Genomic DNA, 15933 nt, shown 5'->3' with positions numbered 1-15933 from the left:
AGACCTGGGGCCCACTTCCCAAAGGCAGCCCACTTTCAGTTTGTTGTTTGTAGTGTGTGTGTGCTTAACTACTCATAATTCTAGATTCTACTTATTGATTTACTACATGTATGTGTCTTTGTGTGAAAATATACACATAAGTACAGATTCCCCCCGAGGTCAGAAGAGGGTCTTGGAGCCCCTGGAGTTGTAGTTACTGTCAATAGTGAGCCATCCAATACAGGTGTTGGTACCTGAATTTAGGTCCTACTGTAAGAGCAATCTGTACTCTTAACTGCTAAGCCATTTCTCTGGTTCAACCATCCATAATTCTAAACTATCTTCTACCACTCATTCTAAATTTATTTATTATTATTATTTTGGTTTTAGTTGTCCAAGACTGGGTTTCTCTGTGTATCACTGGCTGTCCTACAACTCACTCTGTAGACCAGGCTGGCCTCAAACTCAGAAATCTGCCTGCCTCTGTCCCCCAAGTCCTGAAAATGGTGTGCAACCCCATTTGGCTAAATTTAAGTATTATATACTAACTTCCTATGGATATATGGATTTCTTTTTGAGGCAGGGTCTCTTGACAGGCCTTGAACTCAATGATCCGTCTGCTTATGCCACTAAACCAGGCTCAAATATACGGACTTGTTTTCTTTGTTTTTCTTTGAGACAGTCTCATATAGCCCAGGTTGTGTAGCTGAGGAGGACCTTGAACTTGATCCTGCCTGTCACTCCCAAGTGTCGGGAATCAAAAGTATACACCATCATAACTCACCTCTCTTTAGTATTACTTGACCCATGGTTTTTGTGGTGGCTTAAATAAGAATGATCCCCATAGGTTCATATATTTGAAATATTGTTTCTCAATTAGTGGAAGTATTTGGGAAGGATTAAGAGGTGTGACCTTGGAGGAGGTGTGTCACTGGGGGTCAGCCTTAGGGTTTCAAAATGGCCAAGTCATTCCCAGTTAGTTCTCTCTGCTTTGTGCTTTTAGATGGAGATGATATTTGAGCTCTCAGGGTTTCTCTTTGTGTGACCTTGGCTATCCTGGATTTCACTCTGTAAACCAAGCTGGCCTTGAACTCAGAGACCTGCCAGCTTCTACTTCCCAAATTCTGGGATTAAAGGTCTGCACAGCCACTGCCCCCCCCCACTCTGGACTTTTCAAGGAGCAAAGAAAACTGGAAAAGTAAAATTCTGAGTCAAGGAGACTAGCTAGAGACCAAAAAACAAAACAAAACAAACAAAAAACTGAAAGTACCTAAAGTGGCTTGTTAGAGAGAATTTGATCATAACAGGTGCCATTGAAAGAATTGGGTAACTGAATAATTCATTCATTTCAAATGGTATTTAATATTGTTTAAAAAAAACAAATTATTTCAACTATCATGAAAGTTGATTTCAACTAACATCACTGGAAAAAGACAAGGTGAGTCCCAGCTATATGGCCTGATGTAATTTACCAAACAAGGGAACCTAAAAGAATCCGAGAACAAATGGATATGACCAGTACAGTAGCTGTGGAACTGTGGGCTCTGTGGAGAGGTGCAGCAGGCAGGTAGACATAGGAGCTAAAGCTCAGGAGAGAGGTGACACCAGACAATGTAGGTGGGATTTCTTGTTGGGACTACCAGCTCCCAGATAACCACACAGAAACTTGTTATTGATTACAAAAGCTTGACCAATAGCTCGGGCTTGTCCCACTAGCTCTTATATCTTAAGCCAATCCATTTTTAAAATTATTTTCTTCCTCATGTCTTTATTACTTTTATTCTGCCCATGTTGCTTTCCTGCTTCCTCTGTTTCTGGCTGGCAGCTCCTGAGACTCCGCCTTTATTCCCAGCATCCTCTTACTTTGGCTCTCTCGCCTAACCACTTCTTGCCTAGCTATTGATCAGTCAACCTTTTATTAAACCAACGAGAAGGCGTCTTGGTAAAGACACATCTTCACAGTGTACAAAAAGATTAGTTTATAACAGGACAATAATAGAGATCATGAGTGGATAAGATCGCCTATGAAGAATAAATGAGAACAGAAAAGGGTCAGAAACTGGTGTGAGAACTTCTGCTTGCTTTTTTTTAAATAAGGAAAAACCCACCAAACTAATTTTGTTTCTGAGAGCAGGTTTCACTTTATAATCTTGGCTGTCCTGGAACTCACTTTGTAGACCAAGTTGACCTGGAATCTATGGCAATCCTCCTGCCTCAGCCTCCTGAATGCTGGAAGTGCAGAAGTGAATTACCATGGGGAGCTCATAGCATCTTGCTATGAAAACCGACTTGACTCAGACTGAAGATTCTTCTTCCCTCCCGTCTGTAGGAGTGAAGGTACAACACCACACCAACCTGACAAACACTGTCAGCATGTTGAAAGATACCATCCCTCCATGCAGGAGGCAGGTGGAATTTGGAGAGTCAAAAAAAAAAAAACAAAACAAAAAAAAAAAAAAAACAAAGGTGCATTCCTTTAATCCAGTACTTGAGAGGCAGAAGCAGATGTGTAATGAGTCTTTCTGTCTCACCAGCCAGCTCCCAAATACAACACAGAGGCTTATCATTTTGAAAACTCTGCCTTAGCTTTGGCTCATTCCTAACGAGTTCTTATTAACCCATTTTTTGGATAATTTATTTTTATTTAATGTTAATTTTTTTTTTTTTTTTTTTTTTTTTTTTTTTTGGTTTTTCGAGACAGGGTTTCTCTGTGGTTTTGGAGCCTGTCCTGGAACTAGCTCTTGTAGACCAGGCTGGTCTCGAACTCACAGAGATCCACCTGCCTCTGCCTCCCAAGTTGTTAATTGTTTTTTTGCCTGCATGCACGTCTGAAGCCCAGGAACTGGAGTTACTGACAGGTATGGAGTGCCATGTGGGTGCTGAGAATTGAACCTGGGTCCTCTGGAAGAGCAGTCAGTGCTCTTAACCACAGAGCCAGCGCTCCAGCCCTTAACCCATATTTTTTTTTTTTTTTTTTTTTTTTTTTTTTTTTTGGTTTTTCGAGGCAGGGTTTCTCTGTGGTTTTGGAGCCTGTCCTGGAACTAGCTCTTGTAGACCAGGCTGGTCTCGAACTCACAGAGATCCGCCTGCCTCTGCCTCCCGAGTGCTGGGATTAAAGGCGTGCGCCACCACCGCCCGGCTTAACCCATATTTTTAATCTATGTTTTTTACCTTTACTCTGAACTGCCCATCCTGCTTCCTCCACATTTGGCTGGTGACTCTGCCTTTCTTTCTCTCTGAGTCCTCCCAGTCCTCATAGGTCCTGCCTAACCTCTTCCTGCCTAGCTAATAGCCATTCAGCTCTTTATTAGACCAACCACAATGGCACATCTTCACACAGTGTAAAGGAATGTTCTGTAACACCAATGGACCTCTGTGAGCTCAAGTCCAGCCTGGTTTACACATAGGGAGTTCCAGGACAACCAGGGCAATATGGAAAGACTCTGTCTCAACTTCCTGCTCCCCCAAAAAAGGACTACTAGGGGTTGGAGATGGCTCCATGGTTAAGCACACTTGCTACTCTTCGAGAGGCAGTTACCTTCACAACACGACAGGCAAGTTCACAACTTTCTTTAACTCTTGCTCCAGGGCTATCAGATAGTAAGTAGCTCTGGTCTCCACAAGGAGCACACACATTCACATAATTAAAAATAAATTTTAGGTTTTTTTTTTATTTGTTTGTTTTTTAAAGAATCGGACGGTAGCAGCGCCAAATCTTTAATCCCTGCACTCAGGAGAGCCGGGCAATAGCAACGCAAGTCTTTAAACCCAGCACTCAGGAGGCAGAGGCAGGAGAATCTCTTGTCAACGGCGTGAGTTCCAGGGACAGCAAGGGAAACACAAAGAAACTCTGTCTCGAAAACCAAAAAAAAAAAAAAAAAAAAAAAGAAAGAAAAAAGAAAAAACGAAAAACTAAAAACAAACAAAAAACCCCAAAATATTCGGATAATCACAGCGCCTATCATTCATGGTTTATGGAATCGAGGTAACATAAGTGCACAGAACAGTAGTGGTGCAGGTTTTTACTCCTCTCTTCCTCCTCAGCCTGGAAGCATCCTTGCAGGGCTGGGCCATGCAGGCCTCATGCTGCAGCCCCTAATCCCGAAGCGCCCAGGGAACTGGCCTGAAGCCCCGGAGAGCCGCTCGCTCACGGCTCCGCGGTGCGGGGATCTGCTCTCGCCCCAGACCCACTGGCGCCCGGCTGCTACCCTGCAGGAGAGGCTATGCAAGCGGGAACTCCTCGCACGCCGCAGACGCCGGCCGTGGCCGCCGCCCTAAGCGCCGCCCGACGCCCTCTCACCCCGCGGCGGCGGCGGCGGCGGAAGCGGCGGGGCGGGCCGGCTGGGCCGGGGCGGGGCACGAGCGGCATGGAGGAGGCGGAGGCCGCGGAGGCCGCGGCGCGCGGGGCCGAGCTGTGCGGGCCCGAGTGGGGCCCGGGGCCCCTGAGCCGTGAGTGCCTCTCGGTGCGGGTCCCAGAGGGCTGGGTGGGTTTTCCGAACCTTCCGGCGTCCCTGAACCCTGGGAGGAGAGGAGCTGAGCCAGATGGGATGGGGCGAGGGTGGAGGATTAGGGTGCAGGAGGTCGCTGTAAACTCGTCCACCCCGGGACTGGAAAGAACTGGGATATGCTCCTTGTAAGGACTGGTGAATCCGGAGAGTTGAGTTTCTGGCCTGCACCTCTGAGGCCCTTAGCCTGGACTTAGTTCCTCCAGCCCCAGGGAATTTTCAGGTGATCCAGTTCCTCTAAAAGATTTTCTGGTCAGACCCAGAGAAATTGAGCCACGTTGCCTACACAGCTCAGCAGCTTGCTGAGAGAAGTGTTGCTAAGAACTCCTCATCCCTCCAGAAGGCATTAGGCTTTGGGAGAAGCGCCTTACTCCATGTGACTCTACGGTCCCCTCAGATTCCTGAAGTCATGGACTGGCCGGGACAGGGGTGACTCCCTAATCCAGTATGGATGACTGGAAGCCTAGTCCCCTCATCAAGCCCTTTGGGGCTAGGAAGAAACGGAGCTGGTATCTTACCTGGAAGTATAAACTGACAAACCACCGGGCCCTGCGGAGATTCTGTCAGGTAAATGAGGTCCCACATGTTAGGAAAGCTGGCCTCCTAACTTGACCCTAGCAATAGACTGTGGCCTACTACCTTGGCCATCGCGAAGGGGCAGCAGATTCCGAGAGGGGAAACCATTGTATGTCACATCCTTCTCAGGCAGTGGTTAAGACCCAGGATTCTGGAATCAGAACCCAAGTCTGACCTCCTAGGTATCCAGTAGAAACAACGAGTCTGTCAGGAAGGCTTTGCCCCTGACACACAACTGTCAGGTAGTGTGGCCCAGGTTCGGTGTCTTTAGATTCTCCACTGTGGTTCTCGGGTCCTAAACCCATCTCTCGGAACTAGTTATGGAGGGGAGCAAGGAAGACAAGGACTCAAATGGAAAATTACAAGAGCTCTGGGTAAGAGGGCCCTGATGGGAAAGTTCTTCAGGAGATGGCCACAGACCTGTGTCCTGATTGAGAACCAGAAAGAAGAGAGATGGGTCCCAGGTTCTTTATCCCTGTGTCCTCTACAGCCAGGGTCAGACTTTCAGAAAACCTCTATGATCTGGATGGGGTGTGCCTCAGTCACCCCATCTTTCCACTCAGACAGGGGCTGTGCTTTTCCTGCTGGTGACTGTCATTGTCAACATCAAGTTGATCCTGGACACTCGGAGAGCAATCAATGAAGCCAATGAAGACCCGGAACCAGAGCAAGACTATGGTGGGTGGGGCGGGGGTCCTGGGGTCTCATGGCAGAGGGGCGTGCAGATCCTACAGGGTACAACTGCTAGTGAGACATTACCCATGCCTGTTACACCAACTCCTTCTCCAGATGAGGCCCTAGGACACTTGGAGTCCCCTCGGCGCAGAGGCAGCAGTCCCCGGCGTGTCCTGGACGTGGAAGTGTACTCAAGTAGAAGCAAAGTCTATGTGGCAGTGGACGGCACCACGGTGAGTGCACCAGCATCTTCAGTCCGCTGCGGACTGGGCTCTGAAGCCCTGTCTGGCTGATGATTTCTGCTTATTAGGATTAAGTAAAAGGTATATGGAATGTCTGTGTGGCCGAGTCTCCTAATTGATCAGGAGGTTCAGCAGGCCACTAACTCCCCAGTTTACTTATTATGTAACCACTTCCTAGTCTCTTTGGCTTCAGCCTTGCCCCAGGTACTTGGAGCTCTAGAGGTAATGGGACTTGCTCTTCCTAGATAGCCTTACTGGTAGAGGATTATGGGATCTTCAGAGTTAAGCAAAGACAGTCCAGGACTCTAGGTGCCATAGAAGTGTTAAAAGGAAGATTGTAGAGAAATTTGATCTTTTCTGATGAGGGTACCGTGGGGGCTTTCTGGGAGAGGCGCCTGGCCTTCAGTCTGAGTTAGAACTGTAAACAGGGACAGTACAGGCAGGCTGGAATGTTTCGTGCTTGTAAGACAGAGTCACCATGAATGCCAGGGTGACTAGCTGGATTTTGTTTCTGCTGCTCTATAGGTGCTAGAGGATGAGGCCCGAGAGCAGGGCCGAGGCATCCATGTCATTGTCCTCAACCAGGCCACGGTGAGCTTGGGATGGGAAACCCAGAGGGCTGAAGCTGGACTCTTCCTTACTGGTAACACTATCTCATGAGAGGTTTGATCCTGCCAGGGTCATGTGATGGCAAAGCGTGTATTTGACACGTACTCTCCTCATGAGGATGAGGCCATGGTGCTGTTCCTCAACATGGTGGCGCCCGGCCGTGTGTTGATCTGCACTGTTAAGGTCAGTGAGTCCCCCTGGCTCTGTTCTCCATGCCCCTAGCTCTGACTTTGCTCAAGAGAATGGGAAGAAGTTCTAGAGAAGGGTAATTCAGGTTCTAGTCCGAGCCTTGGTTGGGTCATTATTATTTTGGGAGGGCGGGGGGAGGTGTTGTTTGTTTTTTACTAAGCCCCTGCTATGTGCCGGGTACTATACTGGTTGCTGAAGATACAGTAGGAAGCAGACAGAATTCCTACCTCCCTGGAGCTCACATCCCAGTGGTAGCAATAGAACAGTCATCCTAGCCTGTAGTGTCAGGAAAGGACAAGAGAAGAAGAAAATAAAAAGGCAGAATGTCACGGTTGCATTTTAGGAAGGGAACATAGTATATGAGCAGAGGACTGGAGGGAGAGGAGTAAGCCTGGTGGTTGTCTGAAGGGAAAACGTTCTTGGTAGGAACTTCTGGATTGACAGTAACTAAAGAGTATTGTTGGAGTCACCCAGTGAGCCAGCTTAAGGAAAAGGGTTTCTATGTAGTGCATGGAACAGTCAGTACTACAGAAGGCCGGATCTCTGGGACCCACACGAATCATGGTGGCTGTCTCTTTTGGTCCTCCAGGATGAGGGCTCCTTCCATCTCAAAGATACAGCGAAGGCTCTGCTGCGGAGCCTGGGAAGCCAGGCAGGCCCTGCCCTTGGCTGGAGGGACACTTGGGCCTTCGTGGGACGAAAAGGAGGTTTGGGCCCTAAAGACTATCCACCCTGTAGTATCAAGGGAGGAGCAGAATGATAAGAGATGGGATGGTGCGGGATGGGGTAGATAGGAGTCAGGTGTAATACGTCGGGAGAAAGTGGGCAGAGTTGGGAAGAAGCCCCGTGCTCCCGTCTGGGCCTTCATTTGTCCTTATTCCTGCCTTCGGCCAGGTCCTGTACTTGGCGAGAAACATTCTAAATCTCCTGCCCTCTCCTCTTGGGGTGACCCGGTCCTGCTGAAGACAGATGTGCCACTGAGCTCGGCTGAAGGTGGGGTCAGTGGGGGCCAGGCTCTGGGGCAAGACTTGAGCGGAGAGTGGGCGTTTGGATCCTCTGTTAGGCTGTTTTTCCTTGACTGTGTGCCTGGGGCTTCCCTAACCTAGCTGGCCTGCCGCCTTCACCCCATTGAATCCGCCCTCCCTCCCTCAGAGGCCGAGTGTCACTGGCCAGACACAGAGCTGAACCGCCGCCGCCGGCGCTTCTGCAGCAAAGTGGAGGGCTATGGGAGTGTGTGCAGCTGCAAGGACCCAACACCTATTGAGTTCAGCCCTGACCCAGTAAGTGGGGCCAAAGCCATGGACTCCTTCACAGTTTAGCAAAGGGCCCTAGGAACGATTCAGAGCTTAGGTTTTGTCATCTTGACCTGGTAGGAGCTCAGAATGTATGCATGCTGAACTCTGAACACAGGTTGGGGGTGCAGCAGGCCCTGTTACCAGGGCTGAGTTGGATTGTATGTGTGTAAAGACAATAACAAGGAACCGGGTGGTGGTGGTGCACGCCTTTAATCCCAGCACTCAGGAGGCAGAGGCAGGTGGATCTATGTGAGTTTGAGGCCAGCCTGGTCTACAGAGCAAGTTCCAGGACAGGCTCCAAAGCTGTACAGAGAAACCCTATCTCAAAAAAAAAAAAAAAAAAAAAAAAGGACATGGTCCTTCCCTGCCTGTTCCCGAGGCCTTTCACTGTACCTGAGAAGTTGTCTCTAAATGGAGATCCCAATTGGAAGGGGGAGTAAGGGAAGCTAAAAGCTGTTTCTCACACAGCTTGCAGACAATAAGGTCCTCAATGTGCCTGTGGCTGTCATTGCAGGGAACCGGCCCAATTACCTGTACAGGTGAGACTGGAAGTGGACTGTATCCAGCACTGAACGGGGGTGCTCAGGAAGTGGGTGGGTGCTTAGCTTGCCTTCCTGTAAAAGGGACTCTTACAGGAGGCAGAAAAGCGGCAGATGCTAGGCCTGTTGGATATGGGTAGACACGGGACGTGGAGCCCATTTATGAGCACGGGAGTGGTCAGCTGAGAGGACAAAGAAGCGCTAATCTACTTTTCGGGCTCCCCAGAATGCTGCGCTCTCTGCTCTCGGCCCAAGGGGTATCTCCGCAGATGATAACGGTCTTCATTGATGGCTACTATGAGGTGAGTGGGGCTGGGGGCAGAGCAGGACACAGAGTGATGGGTACCGAGCAGCCGCGATCACTGAGGCTTGGCAAGGGCAGGGAAATATGAGAGGCTCGACCTGTTGGGACCTGTAGAGGTCATGCACATGCGACCGGCGTCCCCATCTCCAGGAGCCCATGGATGTGGTGGCGCTGTTTGGCCTGAGGGGCATCCAGCACACTCCTATTAGCATCAAGAACGCCCGCGTGTCTCAGGTATTCCTCGGCAAGGGTGTAAGGGGCGGAAACCTGGTCTCATCCTCTGCCTCAAATCTTAACGTGCCCAATTCCCCACCCAGCACTACAAGGCCAGCCTCACTGCCACTTTCAACCTGTTTCCGGTGAGTACCACAGATACCTTGGGTCTGTGGAGAGAAATTATGTTATGGAGAAAACTCTTCCCTTACCTGGCCTTGCACTTCTGATCTGAGAAATGGGGGAGCAGAGCAATTCCTGAGCATGAGGGTTGGAGAAAGAAAGCCGAGGGATGAGAGCAACCTCCTTGGAACCATGATGTTCCCTGCTGTCTCTGTAGGAGGCCAAGTTTGCCGTGGTTCTGGAAGAGGACCTGGACATTGCTGTGGATTTCTTCAGGTGACAGGGGTAGCCCATCATTGAAGTGCTTATAAGCCACATGGGACTTCTGTACTTGACTGGGGTCTTCAGGGAAGGATATAGTGAGGTGCCTTGGGCAGCTTTAAGTGAGTTCAAAAATAGGGGGAGAGCTTGCATGGCTAGGACGCATGTGCTGGGCTTACACAGACAGTGGAAGAGGTAGAGACAGTGGGGCCATCAGCTCTGCCTTCCCAGCATCACGGTGGATCTGGGTTGCCACTCTCTGAGCTCTTGAACTTTGGCTCTCAGTTTCCTGAGCCAGTCCATCCACCTGCTGGAGGAAGATGACAGCCTGTACTGCATCTCTGCTTGGAATGACCAGGTAGGCTGGGTGGCCAGGGACTTAGTCAGCATGGGAGTCTGTCAAAGCTTGGAGCTGCTGACACCGCCTGTCCTTAGGGGTATGAACACACAGCTGAGGATCCAGCACTACTGTACCGTGTGGAGACCATGCCTGGCTTGGGATGGGTGCTTCGGAAATCCTTATACAAGGAGGAGCTTGAGCCCAAGTGGCCCACACCAGAAAAGGTACCCAGCAGGGTAGGATGAGTGGACTGGAATCCCTTCAACTCCAAACCTCTAGCCTTCATAACATTCTGTGACCCCAGCTGTGGGACTGGGACATGTGGATGCGGATGCCAGAGCAGCGCCGGGGCCGAGAGTGCATCATCCCAGATGTTTCCCGATCCTATCACTTTGGCATCGTGGGCCTCAACATGAACGGTTACTTCCACGTGAGTTGGGTACTATATGACTCAGTGGTCAAGGACATGGGTTCTGGAGCCATGTCAGTTACTGTTTGGTTTTTGCCAGTTTCTCTGTCTGGAAGATGAAGATAAAAAATGCTACCTCTGTGGGGCTAGAGAGATGTCTCAGCGGTTAAGATCACTAACTACTCTTGAAGACCTAGATTCAATTCCCAGCACTCTCGTGGTGGCTCACAACCATCTGTAACTCCAGTCCTAGAGGATCAGACACCCTCCTCTGTGGGCACTGTACATACATGGTGGTGCATAGTCATACAGGCAGGCAAAACATCCATACACATAAATAAATTCGTTTAAAAAATGCTACCTCCCAAGGGCCAAACGTAGATCACTAGCCTTGTGATTCCAGCACTTGAGAAGCTGAGGCAGGAAAGACATTAGTTTGAGGCCATTTGGACTACATAATGAAGATCCTCAGAAAATAAAAACAATAGCAAGACTACCGGCTGGGCCTAATCCCAGTACTTAGGACGCTGAGTCAGTGGGCTTCTCATGAGTTTGAGGCTACAGTGTAATACCCGTATTCCTCTCCCTGCAGAAAAAGATAAACAGTCAAAAACCCAGAAAAAACCCAACTTCTCTTGTTCTGAGGTTTGATCTGAAATAAGAGAAAAAAGTTAGTCTGTTGGTGGTGGTGCACGCCTTTAATCCCAGCATTCTTGAGGCAGAGGCAGGTGGATCTCAGAGTTTGAGATAGGCCTGGTCTACAGTGTAGACAACCAAGGTTACCCAAAGAACCCTGTCTTGAAAAACCAAAATAAAAAATAAGTAATATAGATTTATTTATTTTATGTGTCTTGAGTGTTTTGCATATGCATAGCAAGTACACTATGTGTGCCTGGTGCCTGAGAAAATCAGAAGGCAGTACTGGATTCCCTGGAACTGGATGGCTGTGAACCACCATGTTGGTGCTAGGTGCTTCTTGGGTCCTTCTGTAGCTTTGGAGCCTGTCCTGGAACTAGCTCTTGTAGACCAGGCTTGCCTCGAACTCACGGAGATCCACCTGCCTCTGACTCCCGAGTGCTGAGATTAAAGGTATGTGCCATCACCTCCCAGCTTTTTGGAGCCTGTCCTGGAACTTGCTCTGTAGACAAGGCTGGCTTCCAATTTACTGCTTCTGCCTCCCGAGTGCTGGGATTAAAGGCATATGCCACCGCTGCACATATCAAGTGGTCTTAACCACTGAGTCTTCTCCAGCCCCTGAATTTAAAAAGAAATGATTTTCTGTATACAAGTGTTTACCTGCTGTATGTATATGTCTCATGTTCATGCCTGATAGCTGAGGTATCTAGAAGAGGGCGCTAGGTCTTCTGGGACTGGAGTTATAGATGATTGTAAACCACATCATCTGGGTACTGAGAATCCAGGGACCTCTATAAGAGAGCAGCAACTCTTAACCACTGAGCCATCTCTCCAGCCTCATTATGAAGTTTAAATGAGTTCATATTTGTAAAATGCATATGTTAAAAACTATAACTTTGCTGGGTGGTTAGTGGCTCACGCCTTTAATGCCAGCACTTGGGAGGCAGAGGCAGGTGGATCTCTGTAAGTTTGAGGCCAGCCTTGTCTACAAGAGCTAGTTCCAGGACAGGCTCCAAAGCTACAGAGAAATCCTGTCTCAAAAAACAAACAAACCGCCGTGCACGCCTTTAATCCCAGCACTTGGGAGGCAGAGGCAGGTGAATCTCTGTGAGTTTGAGATCAGCCTGGTCTACAAGAGCTAGTTCCAGGACAGGCTCCAAAGAAGCTTTTTTTTTTTTTTAATATTTATTTATTTATTATGTATACAATATTCTGTCTGTGTGTATGCCTGCAGGCCAGAGAGGGTACCAGACCCCATTACAGATGGTTGTGAGCCACCATGTGGTTGCTGGGAATTGAACTCAGGACCTTTGGAAGAGCAGGCAATGCTCTTAACCTCTGAGCCATCTCTCCAGCCCCCTTTTTTTGGTTTTTTGAGACAGGGTTTCTCTGTGGCTTTGGAGCCTGTCTTGGAACTAGCTCTGTAGACCAGGTTGGTCTCGAACTCACAGAGATCCGCCTGTCTCTGCCTCCCGCGTGCTGGGATTAAAGGCGTGCGCCACCACCGCCCGGCTTAAACCTATAAGCTTTATATTAGAGTAGCTGGTAGCTGGTACTGTATGTTACTACTGTTCTTACCACTGGACTTGGATGCAGAAAGGATATGCCTGTTCTAAGCACTGGGCAGGATGTTGCTAGTCCCCTCTGTTCCACTCTTCTGTTAGAATAAGAGTGCATTTGAAACAGTTCAGTTGAAAGGGGTGTATTTAGTTTGGAACCTCCTAGAAGACAGCAAGACCCTCAGAGGAAGCTAATAAAAGAGCCTTACTTCCCAAGGAAGTGCAAGTGCTTCCTCAGGTCGTTCATAGCAGAGCCTGAATCAGCAGTTTCCTTCCTTCTAACCCATCTCAGCTCTTGGCTGCATCCGATAGAAAGCTCTGTGTGTGTCTCCACCACCCACTGTTGTTTTTTTTAATAAATCATTTTTAAGTTTTTTTTAAGATTTTATATATACATATAGTATACTGTCTGCATGTTTACCTGCAGGCCAGAAGAGGGCATTAGATCTCATTACAGATGGTTGTAAGCAGTCATGTGGTTGCTGGGTATTGAACTCAGGACCTCTGGAAGAGCAGTCGATGCTCTCAACTTCTGAGCCATCTCTCCAGCCCCTGTTTTGTTTTTTTTAGGTAGGATCTCTTGTATTCAGGCTGTCTTCAAATTATATAGCTGAGACTGGTCTTGACCCTCCTTCCTCCATCTTTCTTCTTTATTTCTAAGACTCTGCAGTAAGCCTGGGAAAAACTTGTGGGAACAGGACTAGTTCAATGGGTCAGTAGCATAAGCCAAGAGACCAGCCCAAATTAAAGTTAGTAAGAGCTTGTTAAAGATGGTGCAAAGGGGCTGGAGAGATGGCTCAGAGGGTAAGAGCACTGACTGCTCTTCCAGAGGTCCCGAGTTCGATTCCCAGCAACCACATGGTGGCTCACAACCATCTGTAATGAGACCTGGTGCCTTCCTTGCCAGCAGTACATTGTATGCTTAATAAATAAATAAATAAATAAATCTTTAAAAAAAAAAAAAAAGATGGTGCAAAGAAGCCGGGCGGTGGTGGCGCATGCCTTTAATCCCAGCACTCGGGAGGCAGAGGCAGGCAGATCTCTGTGAGGTCGAGGCCAGCCTGGTCTACAAGAGCTAGTTCCAGGACAGGAACCAAAAGCTACGGAAAAACCCTGTCTCTAAAAATCAAAAAAAAAAAAAAAAGATGGTGCAAAGAAAATGGAGAGACTAGAGGAAATCAGAGAGCCCATTCCAGGCTCAGCACTTCATTTTTGGGTCTTGTATGTCTGTAGTGGGTCACTGAGCAAGCGTGGCAGACTAGGAAAGCCTTGACTTCTATCCTTTGCGTTTCAGGAGGCCTACTTCAAGAAGCACAAGTTCAACACGGTTCCAGGTGTCCAGCTCAGGAATGTAGACAGGTAGAGACTGGCTGCACATCAAGGGGTGGATATCTGAAGGCTCGAAGACCAGTCTTTGCTAGTTCTTTCCTGTCAGCCCTGCTGTGCCGTTTCCCCACGTGACCCTTTGCCCTGCCCATTCCTTTCCATGAACCTGAAGGCCTTGCCGTCACTTGATTAATTTTTTCCTTCCCCTTCAGTCTGAAGAAAGAAGCTTATGAAGTGGAAATTCACAGGCTGCTCAGGTATGACTTGGGGAAACTGGATGCCTGGCAGAGAGTAAGGAATCAGATACAGGCTTTCTTAGTACCACAATTGTTGGTACTATAGAAAATGAAAATCAGAGTTCTCTAGTACAAACATAAAAAATTTCAAGGTGTCAGGGTGGTGGTTGGAGCCAGAGGCAGGTGAATCTCTGAGGCCAGACTGGTGCAAGTTCTCGAGAGAGAGAGAGGAGGGGGGGGGGGGAGAGACAGCAGAGCATTAACCCAAGCCTAGGGCCCTGCCTCTGTGCCATTCCTGTCTTGGCCTTACTTTTCTACCCCCAATGCAGTGAAGCCGAGGTTCTGGACCACAGCAAGGACCCTTGTGAAGACTCTTTTCTGCCAGACACAGAGGGCCATACCTATGTGGCCTTTATCCGAATGGAGAAAGATGATGACTTCACTACCTGGACTCAGCTTGCCAAGGTGCTCCAGGGCCTCACTGCTTCAGGACTACCCTCAGCAGCAGGCATTGCCCCGACTAGCAGAGAGCCTGTGCTGTAGAGTTTTCAGCCTCAGGCCTTTTCATGTTCTCAGGAACCCCACTTCCTGGCCAGGTGTGGTTGAGTGGTGATGCACGCCTTTAATACAAGCACTCAGGGAGGCAGAGGCAGGCGAATCTCTTAGGTTTAAGGTCAGCCTGGTCTACAGAACAAGTTCCCGGATTGTCAGGGCTACACAGAGAAACCCTGTTTCAAAAAGAAAACAAAGAACCTCTTTTCTAACCCTTTGCTCAAATCCATACTCCAGAGCATGCTTGCTCTTGATTGAGGCAGCTGCCAGACCTTCAGTGGCTATCTCCACAGCTTCCTGACCCTTCTCCTTCCCCTACTCTATCCCTGTCAGTGCCTCCATATTTGGGACCTGGATGTTCGTGGCAACCACCAGGGCCTGTGGAGATTATTTCGGAAGAAGAACCACTTTTTGGTGGTGGGGGTCCCAGCCTCCCCTTACTCGTGAGTTTCCTCCTCTTCCTGGGAAATGTCCTCCTGGGGTTGAAGCATGTCTTCTCTGTATCATTCTTCTGTTAAATTTCAGAGTGAAGAAGCCACCATCAGTCACCCCTATTTTCCTGGAGCCACCTCCAAAGGAAGAAGGAGCCCCAGGGGCCGCTGAGCAAACGTGAAGCCTCCTCCAGGACCCTGCAGGGCTGGGTACTGTGTACCCCCAGGCAGGCTAGCCCGTTGCCCTCTCCTGTAGAATTTTGTAGATGCTGGTAGGGGTTAGGGCTGGTTTGTTTTTAACATGAGATTTAATTACTAACTCTGAGGGGAAGGATCCCCTGCTCCAACACCCCGTTCCTGAGGTTAAGGTCTATTTATTACTTCCTTGTTGGAGAAGGGCAGGAGAGTACCCAGGACCTCTTTGGGATCCCTGGGCTGCTGATCCTGCTCTTTTTCACCCCATCCTCCCAGGCCTGGCTCAGAATCTAATCTATTTATTGACCGTCCTGAAGGCCTTGGGAATAGGCGCAACCTGGGGCCTTTAGTCCTCTCTGGACCAGGACGCTGCCCTGAGGGTAGGACTGGCTCATACTCAGGAAACTGCTGTGCCCAACTGGTGACAGGCCCAGTTGGGTCCATGTGCTGGCAGACTCACTCAGAGACCCTTAGACACTGGACCAGGCCTCCTCTCAGTCTTCTCTTTGTCCAGATTTCCAAAGCTGGATAAAGGTGGTCATTGATTAAAAAAGGAGAAAACCTTTGGGGTGTGTCTTGTGGTAGTTTTGTGGGGAGAAGAGCGTGGTGGTGAGGGAATCATCTGGACGGATGGTGATGTGTTTTGGTTGTTTTACTGTCTGCCATAGTTTTATCTTATTGTGGAAGCCATTTGGCCACCAGGGGATGCCCAAGTCTCAAGCTTCAAGTCTTTGGTTTT

At 48.9% G+C, this 15933-nt stretch overlaps 1 protein-coding gene across 4 annotated transcripts; it reads left to right on the top strand.

The window, feature by feature from the left end:
* Positions 1-4287: 4287 nt before the first annotated feature.
* On the top strand, positions 4288-15753 carry Pomgnt1 (protein O-linked mannose N-acetylglucosaminyltransferase 1 (beta 1,2-)). Of its 4 annotated transcripts, none has more exons than XM_057784882.1 (22): positions 4288-4428; positions 4882-5051; positions 5624-5738; positions 5850-5968; positions 6503-6568; positions 6656-6769; positions 7365-7482; positions 7670-7768; positions 7928-8055; positions 8539-8609; positions 8836-8911; positions 9064-9147; positions 9231-9272; positions 9467-9525; positions 9796-9868; positions 9946-10074; positions 10155-10280; positions 13749-13813; positions 13993-14037; positions 14346-14481; positions 14902-15011; positions 15094-15753. In XM_057784882.1, the coding sequence occupies exons 2-22, from the start codon at positions 4932-4934 to the stop codon at positions 15179-15181; spliced, it is 1983 nt and encodes a 660-aa protein (XP_057640865.1). In that variant the 5' UTR covers positions 4288-4428; positions 4882-4931; the 3' UTR covers positions 15182-15753. The 4 variants fall into 4 exon arrangements, with proteins under 4 accessions (XP_057640865.1, XP_057640866.1, XP_057640867.1 ...); XM_057784883.1 differs by having other exon boundaries at positions 4313-4442; XM_057784881.1 differs by lacking the exon at positions 4288-4428 and having other exon boundaries at positions 4859-5051.
* Positions 15754-15933: the final 180 nt, after the last annotated feature.

The sequence above is a fragment of the Chionomys nivalis genome, chromosome 11 (genome assembly GCF_950005125.1).
Source record: "Chionomys nivalis chromosome 11, mChiNiv1.1, whole genome shotgun sequence".
NCBI lineage: Eukaryota > Metazoa > Chordata > Mammalia > Rodentia > Cricetidae > Chionomys > Chionomys nivalis.
This window is presented reverse-complemented; position numbering and strand designations above follow the sequence as displayed.